Source organism: Cynocephalus volans, chromosome 12 (genome assembly GCF_027409185.1).
Source record: "Cynocephalus volans isolate mCynVol1 chromosome 12, mCynVol1.pri, whole genome shotgun sequence".
Taxonomy (NCBI): domain Eukaryota; kingdom Metazoa; phylum Chordata; class Mammalia; order Dermoptera; family Cynocephalidae; genus Cynocephalus; species Cynocephalus volans.
In genome coordinates, this window is record NC_084471.1 from 91,433,014 (window position 1) to 91,460,322 (window position 27,309).

At 35.4% G+C, this 27,309-nt stretch overlaps 1 protein-coding gene across 4 annotated transcripts in view; it reads left to right on the forward strand.

Annotated features, from left to right (window-relative positions):
• The window catches only part of ABCC9 (ATP binding cassette subfamily C member 9), a 130,757-nt gene extending 112,459 nt beyond the window's left edge, over positions 1-18,298 (forward strand). For 3 of the 4 annotated variants that reach the window (XM_063075692.1, XM_063075690.1, XM_063075693.1), the window contains exons 33-42: positions 2,369-2,470; positions 3,040-3,160; positions 4,741-4,871; positions 5,622-5,700; positions 7,568-7,676; positions 9,085-9,188; positions 11,403-11,536; positions 13,128-13,190; positions 13,868-14,043; positions 17,729-18,298. In XM_063075692.1, the coding sequence (XP_062931762.1) occupies positions 2,369-2,470; positions 3,040-3,160; positions 4,741-4,871; positions 5,622-5,700; positions 7,568-7,676; positions 9,085-9,188; positions 11,403-11,536; positions 13,128-13,190; positions 13,868-14,005 (981 nt within the window). In that variant the 3' untranslated portion in view covers positions 14,006-14,043; positions 17,729-18,298. The remainder of the gene's footprint in view (positions 1-2,368; positions 2,471-3,039; positions 3,161-4,740; positions 4,872-5,621; positions 5,701-7,567; positions 7,677-9,084; positions 9,189-11,402; positions 11,537-13,127; positions 13,191-13,867; positions 14,044-17,728) is intronic. The other variant, XM_063075694.1, reaches the window with a different exon arrangement.
• The last annotated feature ends 9,011 nt before the right edge of the window (positions 18,299-27,309 follow it).

Genomic DNA, 27,309 nt, shown 5'->3' on the forward strand with positions numbered 1-27,309 from the left:
AGTTAGTTAGTTAGTTAGTTAGTTAGTTAGTTAGTTAGTTAGTTAGTGCTGCAGAAGCATTTTAGTTTGATATTATCCCATATATTTATTTTTTCTTTCTTTTCTGTGCTTTTGGGGTCTTATTCATTAAATCTTTGCCCAGCCCTACATCCTGGAGTGTTTCCCTTATGTTTCCTTCTAGGAGTTTTATAGTTTAACGTCTTATGTTTAAGTCTTTAATCTGTTTTGAGTTGATTTTGGTATATGGCGAGAGGTACAGGTCTAATTTCATTCTTTTACATATAGATATCCAGTTTTCCCAGCACTATTGATTAAAGAGGCCATCCTTTCCCCAATGTATGTTCTTAGTGCCTTTGTCAAAGATCAGTTGGCTGTAAGTATGGACTGATTTCTAGGTTCACTATTCTGTTCCATTGGTCTGAGTGTCTGTTTTTATGCCAGTACCATGCTGTTTTTATTACTATAGCTTTGTAGTATAATTTGGAATCAGGTAGTGTTATGCCTCCAGCTTTATATTTTTTGCTCAGGAGTGCTTTGGCTCTTTGGGGTTTTTGTTGTTCCATATGAATGTTAGGATTGTTTTTTCTATTTCTGTGAAGAATGTCATTGGTATTTTGATGGGGATTGCATTGAATCTGTAGATCACTTTGGGTAGCATGGACTTTTTCACAATGTTAATTCTTCCAATCCATGAACATGAAATGTCTTTTAAAATGCTCAACGTCGCTAATTATCAGGGAAATGCAAGTCAAAACCACATTGAGATATCATCTCACCCCAGTTAGACTGGACATTATCAGAAAGACAGAGAATGACAGATTCTGCCAAGGATGTGGAGAAAGAGGAACCCTCCTACACTGTTGGTGGGACTGTAAATTAGTACAGCCATTATGGAAAACAGTGTGGAGATTTCTCAAACAACTACAGATAGATCTACCATATGATCCAGCAATCCCACTATGGGGTATATATCCAAAGGAATGGAACTCGTTGTGTCAAAGGGAAACCTGCACTCTCCTGTTTATCACAGCTCTATTTACAATAGCCAAGAGTTGGAACCAACATAAATGTCCATTGACATGATGACTAGATTAGGCAAATGTGGTATATGTATATAATGGAATATTACTCAGCCATAAAAAGAATGAAATTCTGTCATTCATAGCAACATGGATGAACTTGAAGAAAATTATGTTAAGTGGAATAAGCCAGGCACAGAAAGAAATATCACATCCTCATTCATAAGTGGGAGCTATAAATAAAGAAAGAAACAAAAACCAAACAACAGATGCGATAATATAACAAACAAAAAACAAACAACAAATGCATAAATTTAAACTTTCAGGAGAAGATGGAACTGGTTATTGGAGGAGGGATGGGGGAGGGGAAGGGGGTGAGGGAGAGATTGGTTAATGGACACAAAGAATGAATACGTTTTGTAATGACGAATATGCCAATTATCCTGATTTGATCATCACATATTGTACATGAATACTTACAGTCAACTCTGTACCCCACAAATATGCATAATCAGTTATGTTTCAATAATAAAAAAATAATATAATATGGAAATAACAAATGGATAATGCAACCTCTAAAGTATTAACTTTATACAAGAGAGCTGAAAGGAAAAAATTCATATTGCTCTGAATATTTTAGAAGCATTGGGAACACATTGACATTTATAAACCATAAAATAACAGCCGAGATTGGTTAGATTCTGCATCCCTGCAATTATTGCTTCAAATAATGGGGAAAAGAGGAAAAACTGACTGGAATGTAACAAGTTGTTAACAAATGTATGCTTCAGAAAAAGCAATCAGAGAAGTATTTACTACCTTTGTGGAATTTATTGCCTCAAGGGATTAACTCTATATGATTTCTTTCTTTATTCTTTGTAAAGATTATGGAAATCAATATGGAATTAAATTTTAGTGCCTGTTTGAACCTTTGATGTTTTATGATGCACACAAATGCTTAAGCTTGCTTCAAACCTTTGAAAATAATCCACGGGAAAAAAGACATCCTCATACATGGAGATGGGGAAATGTAACTGGTATTTAACATTTTTATTCCTTTCAAAATCCCTGTGAATTAGATATCATTTCTATTTTCCAAAGAAGAAATTGAGTCTCAGAAGGGTTTAAATTACTTGTCTAAGCTCATGAGCTAGTAGTTGGCAAGCCAGCATTTGAACACAGATTCTGATTCCAAAGCTGGGATCATTGGTTGCTCTCCAACAGTTTGATCTTTGTCGCTATTTTTAAGAAGCATGAATGCACACATGTGAGCTGATTTGAGAAACTGTTGAGATCTTTGGCTTAAGAACTTGGAGATAATCGCAACATTTTCTCTTGCTCCTTTTTAGGATTATCTGGGAGCTTGCATTGTCCTCACTGCATCAATTGCATCCATTAGTGGGTCTTCCAATTCTGGATTGGTGGGCTTGGGTCTTCTGTATGCACTGACGGTAAGTATGGATGAAAATCTTTTTTTGTGCAGTGTTGAAGTTACTTCCTATAGTTATCATCAACTCTTTTTCATGGATGTTAGAGGAGAAGTTTGAAATTCATAACAAGATGACTTCTTGCAAATAACAGTAGATTCCGGCCCAGCATTTTAGGACAGCTTGGATTCATTCTGCCATTGTGAACCAGTTTTTAAAAATTTCTCAAATCCCATAGTCAGAGCATTCCCAAGGCTGTTTGGGATCCCTGTCCTGAGTTGTTCACAACCCAGTTGGGGACATTAAAATGAATGTGAATATAAATGAGATAAGTACAAACAGAAGTGTATACAACTACCCATCATGCAGGAAAATCAGAAGACAGTTTACAAAATGGTGGCATTTAAGGCCCCTTGAAGAAGAGTAGATACCTTCTTTGCTGATATATCCCATGACATTCTCTCTGGTGCCGATATCCTGCAGTACTACACAATATACACTAACTGACCAGGTCAACTTATCCCAAAATACCCAGTGATTATGAAAATTGCTTTAATTTTTAATGTGTTAATTTTTTTTGTTACCTGACACAGATAACCAATTATTTAAATTGGGTTGTGAGGAACTTGGCTGACCTGGAGGTCCAGATGGGTGCAGTGAAGAAAGTGAACAGTTTTTTGACTATGGAGTCTGAGAACTATGAAGGCACTATGGGTATTGTTCTGAATATTATTTTGTTTCACCTAAGTATTTATTTTAAACAAATATTAGTTGTGCATCAGGCACATAGTTGTTTCTGTTTTTCATTTCAACATCCAGAGAATTCCCTCTCATCTTGATTTTGCTTGATTATGTACACCTGAAAAGATACAACTATTTAAGCCTGAAAAGCCTGGGATAAAACAGATTATAATATTTGGTAATGTTTAAAGAGATTACATTATTTGATGATATTTAAAGAGAGTTAGAAACATATTTGGGCTTTATTACGTTAGTTGCCAACCTAAACTATGAAGTAGTATATTCTCTTTCTCAAGACTTTATTAACTTAGATGTCAAGCATCTTGGATCTTAAAATACTGAGATTCCCAGCTTTTCTGCAATAAAACTGGCAGGAAATTCAATAATGAGAACAGAGTCATCTTTATTAAATGCAAATCTCAAGCTTAAAATGCATTCCTTTGCCTAAGTCCTTCAACAGGTGTCTAGCTCTTCCAGGACAAAATCCAGATAGCTAAGTCCAGTAGATTCTTTGTTAGTCAACCCTTGCCCACCTACCTAGTCTTGTTTCTCATCATCTACCTGCACAACTTTTACTCTGGCCACACTGACATGCCATGATTTTTTTTTTTTTTTTTGTCTTTGCTCTTCTCTGTAATATATACAGGTTGAACATCCCTAATTCAAAAATCCGAAATCTGAAATTGTCCAAAATCCAAAACTTGTTAAGTGCCAACTTGACACTCAAAGGAATGCTCATTGGAACACTTCAAATTTTGGATTTTTGAATTAGGAATGCTCAACTGTTTAAGTATTTGCAATATTCCAAAATCTGAAAAAAATCTGAAATTCGAAACACTTCCGATCCCTAGCATTTTGGATAAGGGATACTCAACCTGTATTTGAAACAGATTTCCCAATCTGTCATCCTTTAAGATTCATCTCAGGGCACCATCTCCTCTTGGAACCTTCCTGGAACTCTCAGGTTACCACCATCTGTGTTCCCAGAGTACATAGAGTTTACCTCCATCACGTGGCTCTCCACACAGTACCGTAGCTGCTGGCTTACTCGTGCGCTTCCCCAAGGATGCAGTAAACACCTCCAGCCATGTCTGTCTTCTCTATTCTCCCAGCATCTTGCACAGCACCTCGCACACTTTATGCACTTAAATGTTTGAGGACCAACTGACTGAACAAATAAGTCAATTCACAAATGAACTCTCTCTACTCACCTTGAATAGAACTGAGTGATGGAATGCTGAAGACACTTGATGCTAGCTAATGTTCCAAAAGCAAACACAAAAAATCCTTTTAAAAGTTCTTAATCAAGAGGTATTTACTTTGAAATGTTATTTAAATTTTAAAAGAACACCACAGAGTTCGGCTTAGTATTACCTTAAGTTTAGAAAAAATATGTATACACATATATGTATTTAGGTATGTGTATGTTTATTTCTATATCTGTTTCTATCTACCTATTATCTATCTATCTATCTATCTATCTATCTATCTATCTATCTATCTATCTATCTATCTATCTATCTATCTATCTATTCCCCCAACCCATCCCCCAGATCCTTCTCAAGTTCCGGAACACTGGCCACAGGAAGGGGAGATTAAGATTCACGATCTGTGTGTCAGATATGAAAATAATCTGAAACCTGTTCTTAAACATGTCAAGGCTTACATCAAACCTGGGCAAAAGGTATGGAATTCCCTGCCATTTGATTTGTTTTATATGTAAAACTTTTGATGGAACCCCCTCCATTTCCACCTAAGCTCTTCAGACATGCCAGCCAAGTAAGTATGCTCTAACCGGGCTCACATAACACTCCTACACAGTGCAGGTCAAATTATCTGTGTAAAATAGTGGAGAGAAAAGATCGGAGACAATACATGCCTCTAAGTCTTATTGACATTTATTAGTCTCCCATGAAGATCAGAAAAGTCAATAATAGGCTTTTTTTTTTAACTTCTGACTTTTGGTACATGGTCATACCACAACATCCCCTTGAGAACCTTTGCATTCATGCTGTCTCTAGTCTCCAAAATGGCTTCTTTTAGTTACTGTAAAAAGAACAAGTGTATGGAAAAAAATGGACTAATTCCATTTTTTGTTAGAAAGCTATCACCTCTGGGATAAAATGAAATAGTTATTTATTAGTCCAATGATATACTAAATGCAAAAATTAGGCTGTGAAGGAAAAATAACACAACCACATAGAAATACAAAGAGTTAGAAGGAATCACTGAAGATTTGGTGAGGACTGAATGCTTTTATCTCAATAATAATAATGAGTAAGGGACATCTAAAAAGAAAATGGTGACTGTAAGGTAACTATTTAAATGGAATTGTGGTTTTATCATGACATCTTGTCTAAGTTAAAAATATTTTTGCCCATTTTCTGTCCTTTGTCTGAGTGTTTTTCTCTCCGAATGACATTTGCCTCTTTAGGTGGGCATATGTGGTCGCACTGGCAGTGGGAAGTCATCCTTATCTCTGGCTTTCTTCAGAATGGTTGATATATTTGATGGTGAGTTGACAACTAAATTGTTTAATTGGCCATGTGGTACTTTTCATTTTAAAAAAATATCAACTTATCTAACTCTGCAGAAATAAAAAGCAAATATTTATAAGGACTTTGTGTCCTACACATGGTTCGAGGCAGGTTTTATCCCAAATAAAAAGCCCAGAAGTAAAGAAAGAACATAGAATTGGGGGAATCAAATGATTAGCCCTAAACTCAGGTGTAGAGATTGTTGCTAAAGCATCCTAAGAAACTGGTAAAATGAAGATTTGATCACTCACTTTGAATAGCAATGGATGCGATGTCATTTCAAGTGAAAAGACAGGAAGGTTGCCTTGCTTCCCTAAGACTAAAAATATCTTCTTTCCATCAAAGGAAAAAAATTACAAGGGGAAAAGTAATCTGCACTTTTAATTTTGGTGCATGAATTTTACTATCATCTTCTTAATAACATGGTTTAATGATATTGAACATTTTGTGAGGGTCAGCCTTTGCTGTGAAGAGCCAAGCTCTGGTTAACAATATACAAAAATATTTATTCATCCACAAAATTATTAATAATATCATACGTAAAAGCATAGACATAATTTAATCTTTTGTTTTAGAGAAAATATGTCACATTATTTAGTCTATCAAGCAGTCTATAACTAAGGCAGCACATAAGCCATCTTGAATGAAAGGAGATCTAGGAATGAACTTGACCACAAGATAAGGAAGTGCTTACTATTATTATTTGTAATGGTTATGATAATTATTATAGTACTTTGTATTTTTATTGTACTTGACAGTTCACATTATTTAATTTAATCTACACAACAACTCTGTGAGATAAAGAGGTCGGTTTATGGTCATTATAATTTCTTTAGGGTTTAGATTCAAGAACAGGGTAAGCATCAGTCACTGGGTTAGCAGCTTGCTGCTTCCATGGCTAGCAATAATACACAGATACTTTAAGGACTTCCAGTGGGATTTGCATTATAAGGCAATTACATGATTCAAAGATAGTTGACTGGCACTTTTCATTAAAAAACTAGTTGTGACTGATTATCTTAGGTTAGTCTGATCTTCATGAGTCCAGAAACATGATTTCAGGCCCCATGTGAACTATCAATGATTTCTTCTCTTTTTAATAGCATTAAGCCATTAAGATTTTAATGGACAATATATTATTCCCAAAAGACACAGTTTAAGCTAATCACCCTTGCCTGCTCTTGAGTCTAAAACTACCTGGTAAAATGAGACTGTAGCTGCCATTCTGAGCCTGGCTCATTTATCTCACAGGGCAGTATTGTCTTTGTACAAAAGTGTATGATCAAATGAATCTATCACGTTGAGGAATGAACACCAATACTGCACAAATCTTTATGAGTCTACATACAGTATAGGGACTTTATTAAAATTTGATATCTATATCATAAAATTTATTTTCCTATTTCAGTGCATTAAACTATTCAGTCAATACAGAAATAAATGACAGACAAAAATCCTTGTCTTCAAGGAGCTTATATTCTAGTTAGGGAAGAGACAACAACAACAAAAATAAGTAAATGTATATAGAATATCAGATTCTGATAAATTTTATGAAGAAAAATAAAGCAGGGAAGGAGTATAAAGGAATACTAGATGGGAGAGGACCCGCTAAGGGATAAAAGTAGTTTTGGTTTGTATGACCACATAAACTGAATAAAACCTGAAAATTACTTTAGGAGAAATACATAAGAAGGACAAACCAGCACCAAAATGTATATGTTCTTAGAAACACATAATGATATTTTTAATATTTACATGGAAAGCTTCATCTTCTGAATTTCAACAAATATTATTTTACTTGTGATTTTACCACATGCCTATAATCTTTGTTTCTCCTTTACAGGAAAGATTGTCATTGATGGGATAGACATTTCTAAATTACCACTGCACACACTACGTTCTAGGCTTTCTATCATTCTGCAGGATCCAATACTATTCAGCGGTTCTATTAGGTAGGTGACGTGTGCAGCAAAAATCTGTGTACCTCAGGATTTACCCTTTGGCTCATAGAAGGATTTTACTCAGAATTGTTTTTCAGGTAGGTGTGAAATGTCATTATCAAGACAATAAGATCATCTATGCTATCGTACTATTTGGACTGGGAAACCCTAGAGTTACTAAATTAACCTAAAGAAACCAATCCCTTAGGCCTCCAGGAGGAAAGCTCTTTCAGTTTGATTCTATAAAAGCTGCTTTTCCCTCTGTACTTGGGAGCAGTGATGCTTAACAGACATTTCTGAGGTGTTCTGCCCTACATCTATCCTGCCGAACTCGTGTGTCTGGCCTGGCCTCAGCAGATATTCTGAGTTTGGTTAATCTCACCACCTATTCCCCACCCCTCACAACTTTACTTTCAGCCAAAATTGCTTTGGAGAAGCTGCTACTATCTTCTCCGTGCGTGGTGTGTGGTTTCCCACCAAAAAAAAGAAAAAGAAACAAAGAAAGAAAAGAAAAAGGAAGTATCTACTGCCAGGTGCTTAAAATATATTGTCTGATTAAATTGACAAAGCATTGCTCTAGTATACGTATTATTATCCCCATTTTACAGATGAGGATTTTGAAACTCGAAGAAGGTGTGACTTGCCCAAGTTCATACACCTAGTAAGTGGTAGAACTGTGATTCCAACTGCAGTTTGTCTGATTCCAAAGTCCACCTTGGCATCATCTACCAGATCTCGTCTGTCATTTCATCCATCTGGTTCTCTCTTGCTCCCCTCCGCCATCCACCTAATTACAAAGAAGTGTTTGCCACCTCCTTTTCATAATTACTCTTTATCTTGAAGAGAAAATGTATGTAAGATTGCTCAATATTCATCTGTAAAATTACTTTAATTAAGAGTTCTGGTTGTAGCAGTTATTTTGCAATAGGATAGCGAACTTATATTTCCAAGTATATTTGTTATGAATCCTGCTATTGTGGTTGGTGTAGCACAGGTTCATTAAAATAGCATTATGTGTTCCCATATGGGTTATGTATTTAGCAACAGTTCTGCAGGAATATGTTGCTACATATTATTCTGGTTATGCTAGGAATAATATGGATTGGATGGATCCAAGTAACAAAATTGATTGTATCATATCATGTATATAAACTTACCTAATGATTCCAGCAAAGCCATATTTGATAACATTAAGTTCATTCATTCATTCATTCATCAAGCACGAATTCACTGCTTGCTGTCCTGAGCACTGTTCTAGGTGCTGAATATACAGCGGTAACCAAAACAAATGGAACTTATATTTTAAAGAAAGAAAAGCAATAAGCAAATATATATATAAAAGTGTTTATCTATTGACTAATTTATTTTTATTATTGTGTAATTTTTATTTTTTGACTAATTAACTGATTTTTTCCTACAGATTTAATTTAGATCCAGAGTGCAAATGCACAGATGACAGACTATGGGAGGCTCTAGAAATTGCTCAGTTGAAGAATATGGTCAAATCTCTACCAGGAGGTCTAGGTATATTTTCTAAGTAATACATTTATTTCCTCACATATGCAATTAATTCTGTATCTCTATCTACATTTTATGCTGGATTCACACAATTCTAGTATTAAATTTTTTGTATTTAAAATCATCTCCTAAAGGTCACTAGGACATTTCAAAATCTAATGATTTTGCATGGGGTGCAAAAGGATGAACCTTAGCACAAATTCTGTTCTATGTGAGTCCTCCAAAATATTCCAATTAGTACATCTATGTCTTCAGTCTTCTTACCACTGGTTGGTACAAATCACTGTAATCAGAATGTTTCCTTGTGGTCATTCCTGCTCAGGTGACCTACACGATCACTTACTCTCATGAAATGGACAAGAGGACAGCAGAGGCTGTTAGTTTTAAGAGTCATGGCACCATTTAGGAGAAGGAAACTTCTTCATGTTTTTAGCCATTTTCTTTGCTGCCAGGGGGTTATATTGCTTTTATTTGTAATTTTCGTCTCATTCAAAGACATTATTTGTATTACCTTGTTGCAGTATCAGTTTTGGCCACTTGTGTAAGGAACAAAACACATACTGAAACAATCACTGATAGAAATTCAGTCCCAGAGACAGTTAAATTCCTGACAAATAAATGATGACAAAATGAACGAACGACATGATCAGTGAAACAAGAGAGTTAATATTGTCTTTAACTCATAAAAATGAGCATCTATAGCTTTAGACTTTTGCTTCCTTAAAATCTGGATTCAATTAAGAAAGCAATAAGAAAGATAATAGTTTGTTGATATTCTAACTTTAATACACAATATGTAGTTGCCAAATTGATTACGGTGTTTGGCATCTAGTTTTTTAAAAAATCGATCTACAAAATTAAAGAGTGTTTGTTAGTTTATTTGGAAAGGAGGACTTACTCAAAAACAATACATTTTATGATTTTAATTAAGTCCCAAGGAGAAGGCACGCCACAAACAAAAATTAAGATAGTGTGTCTTTAAGGAAAGTTTTATTAAACTTGACAGTGTCAGATTGTGGGAGTAATTTCAGAACTCTGGATGAACTTTCCTGTAATAATTTTTGATGTCTCCTATGGAAAACCCGCAAGTCTACTTGAGAAATTGATACATGCTTTTAGACCTTTCTGTCTTGGCATTTTTAGACCTCTTCCCCTGCCATTAATAGTTGAAAAGACAGGCAATTACATCTTTATAGTCCTTTTCACTAACATGACAGCTGCATGCACCTGTCCTGAATTGTGGGCATGGTGTCTGGGGCTATGGTACAGTGTAAGCAACAGGCGACTGTATTTACACCATGTAATTAACCGAATATTGTGCTCATCATCTTAATGGAGGTTCCACTAATTGCTTAATGAAGATCTGGTTCAGGCCAACTCTGGTGAAGAACATTCATTATCCCCAGCCTTCTCCTTATTTAGTATGTAAACTAAAATCTGAAGAATAAATGTATATTCTGCAAGCATGAAAAATTATAAGAATTTGATGCAGTGAGAATATAATTAATAGAAATTTCCCCCAAGGCCTTACTAAAATGTGTTTGAATTCTAATAAAGGAGATATTTTGGAAACAGAATTTATCTTAAAGTTACAATAGTACAGTTTATGAAATGTGACTAGAAACAAAAAAAAAGAAAGGCTAATGAGGACATATTCATTCATTGATACAACATTGTTTTGTTCAGCTACTATATCAGATGCCATAGTTCTGGAGACACATTGACAAACAAAAACTAACCCAGTCCTTACTCAATTGGAGCTTACAGTCTAGTGGGATGGGATAATGGAAAGAGAACTGAAATTGGAGTTGAGAATGTCCTAGTTCTTATCAGGCTGTGCTGTAGATTAGCTAAATGTGACCTTGGGCAAGCCCCTTCATCTCCCTGGGTTTTAGATAATTTTGTTAAGTAATCTCCTTAGAGAATTATATTAAATAAATAATCTGCAAGGTCTTCTAGTCTTAAAAATGTTTAACAATATTTTATATCCTACTATCAGGAGGTAATTCACCATCTATTGTCAAAAATAGGATGACCTGGGACCACCTTCATTTTCCCAAAGTAAAGTTTCTTTTTGCCTTTTCAGTATGAACTCCTTGCACCAGCACAAAGTGATATCCAGCATGCTATCGTACAGCATAACGTGTTTGTCACTACTTTGCCCAAGGAAAATGTTAGTAGCATTTCTTTAGTGAAACCTTGCTTCTTCCTCTGATGTAGATGCAGTTGTCACGGAAGGTGGAGAGAATTTTAGCGTTGGACAGAGACAGCTGTTTTGCCTTGCTAGGGCCTTTGTCCGCAAGAGCAGCATTCTCATTATGGATGAAGCCACAGCTTCCATCGACATGGCCACAGTGAGTGCATTATCTAAGCTTTTACAGTGGATATGTTGGGGAAATATGCATGAACATTACAATTTATTTTTCCTGATTGGATTCTGAATCCTCACTGCAATTGATTTGAGTGACTTCTCAATCATCTACTTGATCAACTGATGATAGCACACTGAGAATTACAGTAAATGAGACACAACACATGCTTTCAATGAGTTCCTATTACCAATGAACATACAATAAATTTGTCATCACTTTTTGATAAATTTTCAAAAAAGTAAAATTCCAGGGCTCAGTCGATGAGAGTATTTCCTGTATGCAAATTTTATTCGATGGAAGTTCTAAGATGCAGTATGCAAATCTCTATTTAATAGAATCTATTGATAACTAAAACCATCTATTGTTTTCGAAAGCAATTTGAATAAGAAGGATTCACTATATTAATTATGGCTAGAATTAATAATGATTAATGGTAAAAAGCCAGAAACTTTGCCTTTTGAAAGAAATTATTTAAAAGTATCAAATATGTCCAAGAAAGATCTGTCTGGAAAGTTGTGACTGAGTGGGGAAAATGTCACATTAAACTACAAACTGTATGAACTAGCAATTAATGTTGTTCTTTTAAAAGATAACTTGATATTACAAGTTTGGCATCAGAAAGGACAAACATTTTTTTAAAAAGGACAAAAATAAAAAACACCCACAACCTCATGGTATTTTCTTGCTGCACTCTTTAGATTGAGTAAAACTACCTAAAAAAGTGAAGCAATTGCGTTATGAGCCAATTCAATATGGAGATACTAATTTGACATTTTTTCCATTAAGACCGTTCAAAGTAGCTATACAAAATTATATAGCTTTCTCAAAGTTAACATATTTTAAAGCAATAAAATAGTCTCTAATAAAACCATTTCACTAAGTACGCATAAGTACATAAAAATTCATTTTAATTACTAAAGTTTTACAATATTGGGGATTATTATAAGGATAATACTGCCTCAACAGAGAGGGGAAAGAGATAGAGAAAGAGAGAGAATATGAATTAAATAGCAGTAAGCCACTTAGTGGGAATGAAAAAATTCATCACTTTAAGACTTAAGTAATCAAACTCTCCTCTAGGAGTGAGGTGGAATCTTTACCCAGGACATCTTTTAAAATATAATGATAACAGCTGTTTGTTGTGAGAATAAAATTGATTCCTGCCTGGAATGTTCTTCTGTGGGTCAAAATCCAAATTTTGGGCCTGGATTTCAGTTTTTCCTTTTTCTGACTCAAAGTATTTTGCTAGTTTTGAATACCTGCTGTTTGTGGTATAACTCAAGTGAGAGTTTTGATGCCCATTTGATTTCATTTTCCTCTTTGGGTTCCCTGGCAATAAACCTACCAGTCACTTCGACTGATCACTGAATTTTATTGGCATTTTAAAGACACCTACAGAAGCCATCATGAGCCTGCTGCTGGAAGCTGCTCCCTCTTGCAACTTCCATAGAATGCTCAAGAGCGAGAGTGCTCAGAAGGGATCGGGCATGGTAGAACTTTGCTCTTGGGGCAAAATATTATGGCAAGAAAAAGTGGTCCAGAAAAAATTTACACTTTGTGTATTTTTTGACAGGAAAACATTTTGCAGAAAGTAGTAATGACAGCCTTTGCAGACCGCACCGTTGTTACAATCGCTGTAAGTATGGGAGGTGGCGTTGATTTACTCCTCTGGTTTTTGTTCTAAGATTCTACAGTCTTTATGTCTGAGCAATTAAAATATACTTATGTTGGATTATGTATTTCTCTGCTTATGTGTCTGTATCTTTACAAAAAAGAAAAAGAGTACAGCTGTATTTGAAAGCCTTCTTCTTTTCCAAACTGTCTGCTCTACCTAACTCCCCTAAGTTACAGTGATTGAGCATCTTAAATCTAAGGATTCCAGCAGGTCGTGGCCTGTGCTTGTTTCCCAGATGCTGATGGTCGTTCATGGGGAATAATTCTCTTTTCTATAATCTGATGGTCTGATGAGCAGTTTCAGAAGCAAACTTCCCAAATTTGATTGACAATTCTGCTACTACTTATACTTAATTTCCATGTTTCTATTTATTTATTGGTCTCAAAAAAGAAGGCGATGAGATACCTCACAGCAGGGCAGGTAGTTTCTCTGTTTTAGACAGCACCAATCAAAAAGAATAAAATTCATGTTGTCACTTACTTAAAGTAGGCCACAGTTTTCTGTCTTTCCCTCTTCGTGGACGGTAAGATTCTTGGTCACATGTAGGCTTACTGCTTAACAAAACTATTTTTAAATGAGTTCCTTGGACACTTTCCCTTCTGATGATTCTCTTCTCTTCTCTCCATTTTTCTCTCCAGCACCGTGTCTCTTCCATTATGGATGCAGGCCTTGTTTTAGTCTTTTCTGAGGGTATTTTAGTGGAGTGTGATACTGTTCCAAACTTGCTCGCCCACAAGAATGGCCTCTTTTCCACTTTGGTGATGACCAACAAGTAGACCGTCATGATCTACTCTGCCAAGTGTCCCATCCTCTGGTAGTTATCTTAGTGGTATTTCCTCAGTAAGGCAAGGCTCACGCTGTGATTAAAGGGGAGGGCTGGGGTGAGAGAACTAGCTATAGGATATTGTTACACAAATCAGCACAACCAAGGCCTTCAGTTATGCTCAGTACTGAACGAGGCACTTGTATGTGTTTTCAAATATTTGCACACCAGGGAGTGTATTTACAAAACCTGAAAACCGGGTTTACCTCTGTGCTCAGGACTGATTTCACTGTTTCTTGGGGATATTTTGTTGGCATCCTTAAAAATACCATACACATTTCCTACCTGCCCTGAAGAATGCATTGCTTAATTTAAATAATTACATTTAACCATTGAGCAGTGGGACTTGTGTATGCAGTGCTTGCTACGCTTCCATTTTTGTGAATGATGCATGGGAGAAACAGCACCCTTTGCACTGCACCTTTTCCAAAATAGCGGGAAATGACTCCCCGTCAGACCCACTTTCTGCAAACTGTGCATAAGTCAATAAAAACCTACTTTCTCCTATTTTCCCAATGAACTCTATGGTTCCTCTGGCCTGGAAGAGAGTCACTGATTAATTCATCCACACCAAGGTGTGAATGATTTAAGGAATGAAAGAATTGGCCGACTTGAAATACAGTTCTCTAATATTTTCAAAGATTCTGTCACTGGAGAAAGTAGGGACATATTTGGGGAAAGAAAGAACTTCCTGTTGCCCCTAAATGGTTGGGGGGAGAAGGAGAAAGCAGACCCTTGCCTACTCAAAAGACTGATTTTCTTTTCCTCTGCATGAAGCATGGTGGTGTTAGGTGGTCCCATTTAGTCTACATCTGGAAGATTAGTTGAGCATAATTTGTATTTCTAACCAAAAAATTAAATTCTCTTACCTGATTTCTGTTCTCCTGTATTCACTGAATACTTTCCCGTAGATTTAAGTATTTTTCACCCATTCATTTCAAGACCACTAGCGTGAAAGTGGCCACCAGGCTACCTGGAGATCCCCCCCCACACAGAAAGATGTCAGGGAGGAGGAATCACCATAGGATTCTTCTAAGGACTCCTCATAACAGGGTCGTAGCAGAGACAGCACCAGCACACTCATGCCAGACTTCTGGGAGATTCATCCTCAGCTCTTCTAAGAGTAACTATTTTTCCTTCCTGCCTAAAGTTGTTCTCTTACTTTGGTTAACTGCCACTGAAAATTGTGGAATATCTTAAAAAGATAACTGTTTCCAACTTCTAAAAAGAAGCCCTCACACCAAAATAGTCCATGGTATTTATTTATGAAAGCGATTTAGTCTTCACTCTTGATTAGATTAATTTCTCTGGCGCACTTTGGAAATTTCATCAACACTATTATTACATTGACACCACACTTTGTCAAGAAAAAATTCATTTGGATTAATGAAATAAACACCAATTATACTTGTATTTATTTCTGTTGGTCTAGATTTTTCAATGTTTTTATTTTTATTTTTTTCTAATCAATGTTATTTTAGAATATCAAGGCAATGTTTATAATATTATATGTATAGACTTAGAAGCCAAATTCTTTTTTTAAACATCTATGATATGGTTATTGAAGAACTAATATTTTTCTGGAGGGAAAATGCACAGCAGATATTAAACAGTTCGTTAAGTTTAAGTTTGTTTTTTATTTTTTTTCTAGATTCATGGGTGTGAAAATGGCTCTGGTTCTTTTTCAAAGATAAATAAACATTACCCTCCAAGTTTTGATAATCCCTAAACATATATCATTTGTTGCCAATATTCAGTGAACGATAGGTTTGTCCATGTGTGTTGAAAATAGCGGCCCACGTTCTCAGCTGGCGTCATCATCTCACTTGATACACGTGTTTCTTTTCCCCAGTAGTCGTGAGTCACTGACTGGTTGCTTTTCTGAAAGCATAAACATTGAGTCTACCACATCTTTATGGCCCAGAGCAAAATACAGGCCTTTGCCTCCAGGGTGGCTTTAGGTTGGACTTTGGATTGTTAGGAAAAGACACTTCGGAAGACTGTGTATCAGCTAAACAGATGGTATTTCTAGGTTTGGAACTCTGGACAGGGGTTTCAAAAAGGAAGGCCCCTCTGCACACTAATGTTTTGACCTGCACGGTCCAGATCCGTTATGGTAGCCCCTAGCCACACGTGCCTATTGAGCACTTGATAAACCTCATTGGCTATGATACTGCCACTGCGCAAAGCTCCTATTGAGCACTTGAAATATGGGTAGTCGGAATTGAGAAGAATACGTACTGAATTTCAAAGACTTAGTACTAACAGAAGAATGTAAAAGATCTCATGAATAATTTTTATATTGATGATATGTCAAAATGGTAACATTTTGGATAGATTGGGTTAAAATATATTACTAAAATTGCTTTCATCTGTTTATTTCTTCTTTTGAAATGCAGCTCCTAGAAAATTAAAAATTCCACGTGGATCACATTTGTGGTTTACATTGTATTTCTATTGGTCTTAGCAAGATCTTAGCAAGAGTAGAGATAGGGCTCACCACACAGATTTTTCTCTTCTAAATTATAAAAATAAAAAATAACAGTAGTTGATATTTATTTATTCTTCTGTGTCAGACAAGGTGTTGAATGTTTTTACCTGGATCGTCTCATTTGATCCTATCATTCTCTGAGGCAGGTACTATTATGACCATAATCTTACAGATATGAAACTGGAAGCGTACAAAGTTATGTTGCTCAAGACTGCACAGCTAACAGGTGGTAAAACCAAAATACAGGATCCCAGTCCAGCATCAGAGCCTGCACGCTTAACCTGAACACTAACAATGGCAGGTGAACGTTCCTCTAAAATATCAGATGCTCTCTATGAAGCAGTTAGACAGCAGGATGGAAATAGCTCACATTTTGAAGTTAGTAAACCTTTTTTGATGCTGGTTCTGCTACATATTATCTAAGTGAGCTCCTGATTTTACTTTATCTCTATGAACCCCAATTGCCTCCCCTACAAAGTGGAGAGTGATAACACCCAGAGCTGAGGACTGTTCTGATAATTCTCAAGTATGTGTGTGAAGCACTTAATGTATAGCATATATGCTCAGGAAGTGGGAGCTTTTATTGTTATTAATTACTAACACCAAAGCCTCTCTCCAAAGTGCATTATGTGGAGAGAACGAGTGAGTGGCAATGATCTCCAAAGACTAAAAGACTGCACGTCTAAAGGCCTGGATAATCCATTCTAATTCTGCATGCCAGAATAGACTTGTCCATATTGTCTTCCCAGAATTGAACCACTTTCCAGGGCTCTTCAAATTGTGTATTAGCCCAAGGAATTAGTTGACTCGACATAAGAAGTAATTGTTGTTGAGACTAAAATGTAATCTGACTGTTCACGATGGCCCCTCTTAGCATTTAATAATTTGACAAACATTTATGAGCCTACTTATACTTAAGCCTCCATGAAAATGATGAAACTGATATATTATCTACACTCAAGTTAATATCGCCCATTTAAAACCCAGCCATACTGGCTGGTATTTAAAAATGTGTAAATAAATGACAATTTAAGTAAGGAAAAAAAGGGGGGCTGTGCTTTCTGCATCTCCTAAAACCCCAAGATAAATAAATGTCCCTGCATAATCCATGAAATATACGTATTCCATTGTTTTGGTTTGTGTCCTGAAATTTGTAACAAATACATGTTTTCTTTTCACTTTTAGCATCGGGTTCACACTATTTTGACTGCAGACCTGGTTATTGTGATGAAGCGAGGAAATATTTTAGAATATGACACCCCAGAAAGCCTCTTGGCTCGGGAAGATGGAATATTTGCTTCTTTTGTTCGCGCAGACATGTGAAGGGGCATCTTAAAAATGATACATGTATTTAAAATAATGCAGTTTTAACCTACTTATTGGATCATCAGCTTGAACTTTGTAAAGTGGCAGCTTAAACTTTACAGATTTTTTGCACAAGAAAAGAAGTTTATATTTCTTTTTTCTGTTTTTAAAGGTATTACTGCTTAATATGTTCATTACTGATTTTCTAATGATTAAGCCACTTTACCTTTAAGAATAGCAGTTGTATTAAAACATGTTAGCTACTTTAAGTAGTAAATCAACAGCTTATGTTTTCTCATAACTTTAAGTCTGGTAAACTTCTCTCAGGCATAGAAGTTGCAATGAGTAGTCAGCATTATTATACTCTAATTTGTAAGAATATATTTTTCTTGTTGGAGTCTCCAAATACCGTTGGAAGGGAATAAAAGAAGGATGTGTTTTCTAATGAAACACTCAAATTCATTATCTACTTTATGAGAATATTTTCTGTATTCATTAACACTAATTTTCTTTTAGCAGTCTGTTTTTTCCCCTCTAAATTGTTTCCCATAACCAAGAAGTTATCACACTTACAGTGGTTCTATAAAGCCAAAGCCTCAACTAGAAAAAAATCATGAAACAAGTTTGGATATTTGGAAAATTGTATTCACATTTCCATTTTTCTCTGTTCAGTAAGGAGGGAATTCTTAAGATATCAGGCATAATGTGCCTTTTCCAGATGGTAGTTCAAAGAGTGATCAGGTTCAATCCTTCACTGGTAGGCCAGCTAAGCTTTCTATAGTTGAATTCATCAGTAGCTGTGGTTATGATCCCGAGCTCTAAAGTGCTACATTATTCAAGATTCAAAGGAGCATAAGCAAATGGCCTTGTCTGTCACAGATTCATATACGAAACCACAGCACAACCATATACTAAGTAACGGCAAGTGAACATTCCTCTAAGGTATCAGATTCTCCCTATGAAACACTTCAATGGCAGGGTGGAAATATCCATACTTTGAAGTTTTATATATAAAAGAAGTGTCTATTTCTACTTGGAAAAGTTTTTGTCTTTTAGACATTTATGCCCAATTCTGTCACACATGTATTCATTTGCTCCTGCTCTAATTTTAATTTTCATGTAAAAAGTATGTTTAAAGTGTAATTCTAATGTACATGTAAAGAGTGTATCAAAAATTATTGAATATTAGTGTTAGGTTTTGCTTAAATGAAAATTAATAAATTCAGAAATACTAAAAGTTTCCTTCACTGTCATGCTAGCAACCACAATTTCTACAATTCTGTTACCATCCAGTATGACTATCATTCATTGATTTTCATATGAGGATCCGCATGCATTGTAAGATTTTGAAGACTTATAATTGATGGAAAAAGAGAAATTATGCTGCCTCCCTGTATTTCCTGTATTCAGTTTATTGCATGGTGTATTCACTCTTGTAAAATCTGTAATGCTTGTGTATCCAGACTATATGATTGTGCCTTCATCTGAATATAGAATCCTACAGTTTAGCAAAAATATACGTTCCCCAAGGATGGACAAAAATGTCCATGCTATTTAGTTAAATTGTCACCCTTCATGTTGTATATATAAAACTTCATTGGAAGAAAATAATCTTCCTGTTTCCTCAAAGCCATACGGAACAGAATTGGTACCCGTTATTTTGATCTTCAAAAATTATCCTCTAAAATACTGCTGATATAAAAATGTTTCATAGAGCTGAATATATATGACTCTTGCTACCAAGTTATACCTCGTTTTCACAGAGAAATGGGTTTTTACCCATAGAAATAATTCCTTAAGATATTTTTAAATTATACTGCTATACAGCCAATGTCAGTAGAGGCTTATCTAATCCCACTAAACTGAGAATCTTTATTTACCGTTCCTACACCCAGCTTGTTGCTGTTTCCCTCATCACATTTAGTTACATAAGTTAAGTACATTTTTAATTGTTTACAAAACTAAATTAACCGAATAAAGTCAAGTATTACATTTTTGATCAAATAACCATTTATTATGCTATATATATTATCTATTGAATTAGGAATAATTCATCTTGAAATATTTTTTTGCTATGTAAGTACATATCTGTAAAAGACCGGCTTAACCAAATCAAATTTTATGTTTACAAAGTCTACATTTCATTAAACAAACCAATTTTACAGATTTAAATTCCCTTATATTTATAAAAAGCAATAAATGCATAAAGCTTTATATTAAAATAATAGAGTTACTGATGTCACTGAGAGAGAAAGGTATTTCTTTTAAAGGATTGTGCACATGCTAGTTTTATGCTATTACTTATGATCCATTTAAAAGTTTACTTTGCTCTAGATTAAATACCAGAAGACCCTCCTAAGTAACTGGTATTTGAGATCTGGGACCATGTCTTGTTTATCTTTTTGCCCTTGATACTTAATACAAGTGCCTAGCCCACACTAGGTCCTAATAAATATAGTTGATTGATCTGTTTAGTTTTACCACTGGACATGGGTTATTCACCTCACTTTTCCATGTTGTGTTTATTCTACTATTTATTCTCTACGATATATGAAATGTATTTATTCTCTACAATAAATGTGTTTGTTCTCTGCAATATATAAAAACATAGCTTGCTATTCTATAATAAATTACTCTCCTTGTTTGCTCAATTAAAGAGGGTGATTATTCTTTCACTTATAATTCCATTGGGAATCAACCAGGACTGATAAGAGATGTAAATCGACACCAGCTGTGAGATAAAACTTGGGCCCGCTTTGACAATTTTGTTTCACATTTGCCAGAGGAATGCACTTCATTAAGTGGAACAGCTATATTAATTCATTTTTTACATCTCCAAGTAAATAGCTGGATATCTGGACTTTCCCCCAAGGTTTATTGATTTGTTCTTACGTTTGTCTTCCAACATATCTTTTATCTCTTATTTTGTAACACATTCTTTGGAGTTCTGTGATTTATAGTACTATGCCAATTAATTCCCTTATTGGCCCATTATCAAAAGTTAAATGCAACCTTCTAATCTTAGCTTTTTAGCATAAGAAACAATAGCCAAAAGGATGTTTCCAGTAACTTATGTTTATTTTTTTCTTAGTAACTATCATTTACATCAGGTTCTCTCAAGCTTAATAGGATTCACCAGGAGCAAACTCTCCAGTGGGAGAGTTTGTATCTGTATTTATAGCAAGTGCCTCCAGATGAGAATCATAATTAACCAAGTTTGGGAATCACTGCTCTGTCATCACACTAGTTTCTCTTTGCTATGTGTAACACAGAGCCATAAAATACTGAAAGTGATTTTCACCTATTTTCTGTCTCTGCTGACGTTACCTGATCCTGAATTGCTAAAACAAGTCTATCAGTGTCACTGAATGAGTTGTTTTAGCTCATAAGAAAGGAAATATTGTTTAATGATCTGTATCTTAGCTGAGAAGATTTCAAGAGACTCAGAACACTGTTTTCTTTTGTTTTGTGGTTTAATCAGCAATAAGTGATACAAGGATAAAATTTCTTCACAAAGATGCAAAACGTTGTAGTTTGGGGGTTTTTTTGTTTGTTTGTTTAGTTTTCTTGGTTTTTTTCCCCCCAACATCTGAATTAGCTGTTGAATCATTTGCACATTATTCTGCTGAGTTTGAGTTCATATTTCCAAACATAAACAGTCTGCAAATGTGACCAGTTTGGGGATGTTTCACTATTGATGTTCCACAATATGGAAGGAAGATAAATTATCTGTGATTATTATTCTCCATTCCACCTTCATGTTTTTTCTGCAGGCGTCATCATCACTGATATGTGAAGGTTGGTATATTCACCCTACACATCTAATACATGGGATTTAAATGATTTCTTTTTCTATGGGCAGTAGCAAATTGCCCTTAGCCATTCATGCTATGACCACCCCTATTTCTAAAATGACAAAGATCAAGGGAGCCATATCTGGCTAAATAAGTTAATTAGCTCTAAGAGGAATGCATTGTGTGACTTAGTGCCACCAACCACCAGACACGCTATTCAATTACACTACATGTTAATGATGAACAGCTTTTTAGACCATTATTTTTATTACTTAATCTGCCCACTCTGTAAAGTAAGTGACTTGTACAGACATCAACAGTACAACTTTGATGCAGTAGTTGAATGCTACTTCATTCCCACTTTTCTCCAAGATAATGGCTACGGTGAGTGCTATTTATACACATTTTCAGTTATTATTAAGTCAGAGACTATTGACCTTTAATAGTATCAAAGCCAAGTGGAGTTCAGCCAGCTCTTCCATATCTGTGTATTTGCTCTTTGGTTCATAGCAGTTTGGGCTTTGTTCAAACACGGGTCATGTAAAGAGTAATTTTTTAAATTCTTCATCTCTCTCTTTCAGACACCCAAAATATTCATCAATTCTTTGAACTTAAACAGAATCCCTAGCTGTTTGAATTCATCCAAGTGTACTGCTAACCCTCCTTTACAGGTTGCAATCTATCCTCCAACCTCTCAGTATGTGTGCACACATACACACACACTCACATTGCACCTTACTTGCTGCCTTAGATAAGTGTATAGTTGCTATGAATCTTTGCATCACATATTAATACAGTGCATAGAAAATACAGGCTGTTAGAATGGACCGCATAAAAAGAAATATTCTTACAATCCCAATATTCTTAGGAGGAAATTTCACTTCTAGATAGACCAGAACATGTGTTTTCAGGGATACTGAGGTTCAACGCTTTTATTTTAACCACTTTTTACGATAGCGCTGGCAGCACGTTGCTGAGTTACTGTTAGAGGGCTCTTTTAGATCAGCAAAGGGACGAGAATGAGTGTCATGAAAGGTGGTGAACTGGGCATCTGTGAAAAGCATCTGTCTCCTGACTAGGGGATGCTGCTTGAAAATAAACTTTGTTTATTTCATCTTGATTGATAATTTATTGAATATCTGCTGCATGTTCACCTTTGAGTAACAAAGTTTGATTCAAGGAGATTATTTGTCAGTATAGTGCATAGCTACATAGTATATTAAAAATAGTGTCAAACCTTAAGAAATAAGTGTCTTTATTGTACTTATGTTACAGATGAAGAAACTGATGAGAGGATTTAAATTATGTACCACACATCCCTAGTCGAACTCTGTCTGACTGCAGAGACTGTACTTTTAAGCAGCAGGGTTGGCAGTGGACAGAGGGGGATGGTATTGAAAGGACACATCTGCACTGGAATTTAAGAAAAGCAGAATTATCAGGTCTCAAAAAAAGTGAGGCCTGGGACAGGTCTAACAATCTGCCCGGGGACAGTCCACTCCCTCTGTTTCATCTGTCTCCATTCCTAGTTCTGCCCACTTCTTTCTCATCTTGCACACAGCCTTTATGAACCATTTCTATCTCCAAGACTAAATCTTCGAGATCCCAGACCCACAACTATCTCCATTTCTCAGACTATCTATTTCAATGTATCAAGCAAGGAATCTACCTTGTACAGCTTACCTTTTTATCTTATACATGACTAGACAACTTTTAATTAGGTCACTTAGGGTCAGGTATCCAACTCTGACCTAAAAAGCTGTGGCCAGGTAGGATGTGCCAATGAGAAGTCATCTTTTATCCCAAGGAGAGCCCGACACAGTCTGGAGATTGATGTGAAAGAAAGAATGCAAACCCAAACCACAACCAGAAGTTCCAGAAACATTGATAAGACTGGGCTGGCTACTAATTTTCCTTTGGGGAAAAAAAAATCGGGGAGAGGGAAATCCCTTCCTTTATCACATGAGCCCTAAAATGAGCTGGTTGACTAAAACCTTTGCCTGTTCTTCTCATGTCCCCCCATACCTTTGCTCCAGAGGGAGGGGAAATCCAAAGAAGATGTAATTTTCTTTTAAAACAAGAAAACAAACAAAATCTCCTGCCATAAGTAATTGACTCCAAATACTGAGGTTTTAAGCCCAAGTTTAATTTCTCTATGCGAATGACTGCAAAACAAACAGCCTATGAGACATTTTCTCACAACTGCCCATTCCAAACAAGCGGTAACACCCCCCTAGAATTGCACTATCCCACCCGTTTTAGGATCCCCAACACATATGACAATGACAAGCATATTTCAGATAGAGGCAGCCATTTCTCCCAGTGACTTATCACTCTCAGACATCCACAAGTGCCAAGCACTTGGCCTAGGCACTGTATTTTTTATGTCCTTAGCAAAGAGGAGAGAGAAGATGGTAAAAAGCAGTGATTTGGGGTGACAAGTCTTCTCCCAAAAATAAGAGCTTCTCTTTTTGGTTCTCACTTGACTGAACTTCTAGCATATATTAAAGCAATAAAATATTCTATTGGAAACAGAAAGTATCTAGGCCTTTGGCCAAAAATGTAGAGAAAAAATTAGCAAGCTTAATATTTCATGGGAAATTCTTGGCTTAAATAATATTTTAATAAAGCTTAGCTATGTATGCCAATAAAACACAGAGATGACATAATGATTTATGATTTAAATATCATATAATCTCTGTAATATCTTGTACCATCTTGTGTCAAACAACATGAGAAAAGAAAAATTGCTGGGGAAAAGAAGAGAGGAGCAATGTGAAATCAGTTCAGATATCAGTAGAACGCATATTGCATAAACCAACTCATTTAGAATGTGCTGTAAGGATAACAATAGCTAACATATTGAGCAGATATAATATGAGCCTTACAAATACAATCTCATTAAACCTTGAAAAAAGTTCCACGAGGTAAATATTATTATCCCCATTTTATAACTGAGGTTCAGAAAGGCTAACTTGCCCAGGGTTTAGTAGAACTGAGATGCAAACTCAGGAAATCTGACTTCAAGGCCCACACTCTTAGCCTTCTCCTTACTAGACTAAAGATTAAATTAGCAAATCAATTAACTTCTCTTGGGAATATGGTTTAGATGATTTGCAATATATAATAAAAAGTAATTATGTGAGTCTATGTAGAACGCTACTGGAGAGAGAACTGGACCAAGAATTAGAAAACTTGAGTTCTAGTCTTGGTTCTATAACATTGGCTATATGGCCTTGGACTGATCATTTAAAGTCTGAGTCCCCATTTCCTCATTTGCAAAAAGGAAAACTAAAAGACATGACAACCACCACCCTGCTGGCCTCACTGAGTTTTTATTAATCACAAATAAAATGATGGTTAAAGGACTTTATGACTTGAAAGCCACATTTCCAATATGAAATATTAGTATTGAGAACTCACTGCATACACTGTATATATTGGTACTACCTGGAATTTTTTAAAATCACAAAATAAATGTTTTCTGCCCCCTCTAGGAAATGGCTCTAGAATGCTGATACTCCTGAAGTTCTGGAAAGGGCAAATCCAAAATCAGTCTACTGGAGTATAATCTAGATCCCTTGGGAAGGGCAAAAGAAAATCTTAACTCAAATTCAAAATTAAAACCACATGAGAAAATGCACCACCAAGATGGGACTCAAGAAATACAACAAATAGGAATATCAGCATAATAACTAGAAATAATAATAAAACAATCCATTAGAGATTTTCAGGTATGTACGTTTGCCAATAAGCATGTGAAAACGTGCTCAACATCACATGCTCATCAGAAATGAAATAAAAACAACTATCTACCCACCAAAATGGCTAAAATGGCAAAGACTGATAATACCAAGTGCAGTGAGGTTGGAACGCTCAGACACTGTTGAAGGGTGTAGAAATGGCCCAGCCAGTATGGAAAACTGGCAGTTTCTACTAAGGTTAAATATGTGCCTATACCAGGACCCAACAATTCCATTCCTAGGCATGTTTCCAAGAGAAATGAATGCCTATGTCCACAAAAGGATTTGTACAGAAATGTTTGTAGCAGCTTTATTCATAATAGCCAGAAAAACAAAAACAGCCCACATGTCCATCAGTGGGAGGACAGATAAATAAATGGTGTTATATTTGCACAATGAAATACATTACTGGTATATAAAACAGCCTGGCAAGATCTCACAGACATTATGTTGACTGAAAGAAGGCAGACACTAAAGAATACCAACTCTATGATTCCACTTATAAAAAGTCCAACAACAAGCAAAACAAACTGATGATGAAATAAGCCATAGTTGGTTGAGCCCTGGTAGGGAGCAGTGACAGTCTAGAAAGGAGCAAGAGGAAATCTTCTAGGGTAACAGATACGCTTTATATTTTGATCTGTGGTTTGTGTGGTAGTTATATAGTTGTATACATAGGTTTTTAAAAGGTGGCAAAAAGACCAAATTAATTTAAAATAACCAAATAGAGCTTCCAGAAAAGAAAAATCTTTAAAATTATAATTAAGAATTCAATGAATAGATTAAATACTAATTAAGCTTAGATGAGAGAATTCTTTCTATTGGAAACAGATCTAAAATGCAGTGCAAAACAAGCAGATAGAAAATATGGAAGAACAATCAGAAGATATGGAGGATAAAATGAGAAGGTCTGAAATAGCAGCCCGAGCAGGGGAAAGAAAACGAATGAGGAGGATTCAAAGAGCCAAGAACTATTCCTAAAATATTCAGACTCATTTAATTCCAAAATTATTGCAAACTTCCAAGGAGTCACTATGCCTATTCTATTTAAACTGTTCCAATCCATAAAGAATACACATCAATTCTTTTTACAAAGACTCATTTATCTAAAACCAGGCAGAGATAACACAGAAAGAATACAGACTGATCTCATTTATAAATATTTATGCAAAGATCCTAAAGAAATTGTTCAGCAAAAACAGCCCAGCGTTACATTAAAATAACAGCTCACCATGACTAAGAGGAGTTTATCTCAGAAATGTAAAAATAATCCAACATTTTTTAACCTAGTGACTTAATTCACCATATTAACTAGTCAAAGAAGAAAAAAAAAAGATCATTTTAGTAGATGCTAAAAAGGTATTTTGTGTTATTCATCATCCATCGCTGATTTTAAAAATGTAGAAAATTAGAAATAGCACACTACCTTAAAATGACATGTAAATTATATATTCTGGAAGCATTTTATTAATATCACTATGAAGAAAAACATGCCAGTTTTCACCATTATATTTACCATTGATTTAAAAATAATAATAAATGCAGGCCAAAATAAATAAAAACAATAAATAAATAAATATCCTAAATATTAAGGAAGGTTTGTCAAATCTACAGTTACATTAGGAAATGTTATATTTTAGGTGTCCTAGGCATGTGGCAAATCCTTTACATACTCATCTCATTTTATCTATACAACTCCGAGAGGTTAGATGTCAGTGTCTCCATTCTACAGAAGAGGAAGTGGACGCTCAGAATGATTAGGTATGTTATTCAAAGCCACCAACTAAGTAAATGGCAGAACTGGTATTTGATCCCAAATCTCTCTGACTCTAAAGCTCTGTGAACTTAAATAGGAGGTTATAATATAGCTAATGTGTCTTCCACAATTTCTTTTTTTAAAAAAAAAGATAACAACTTTTAAATG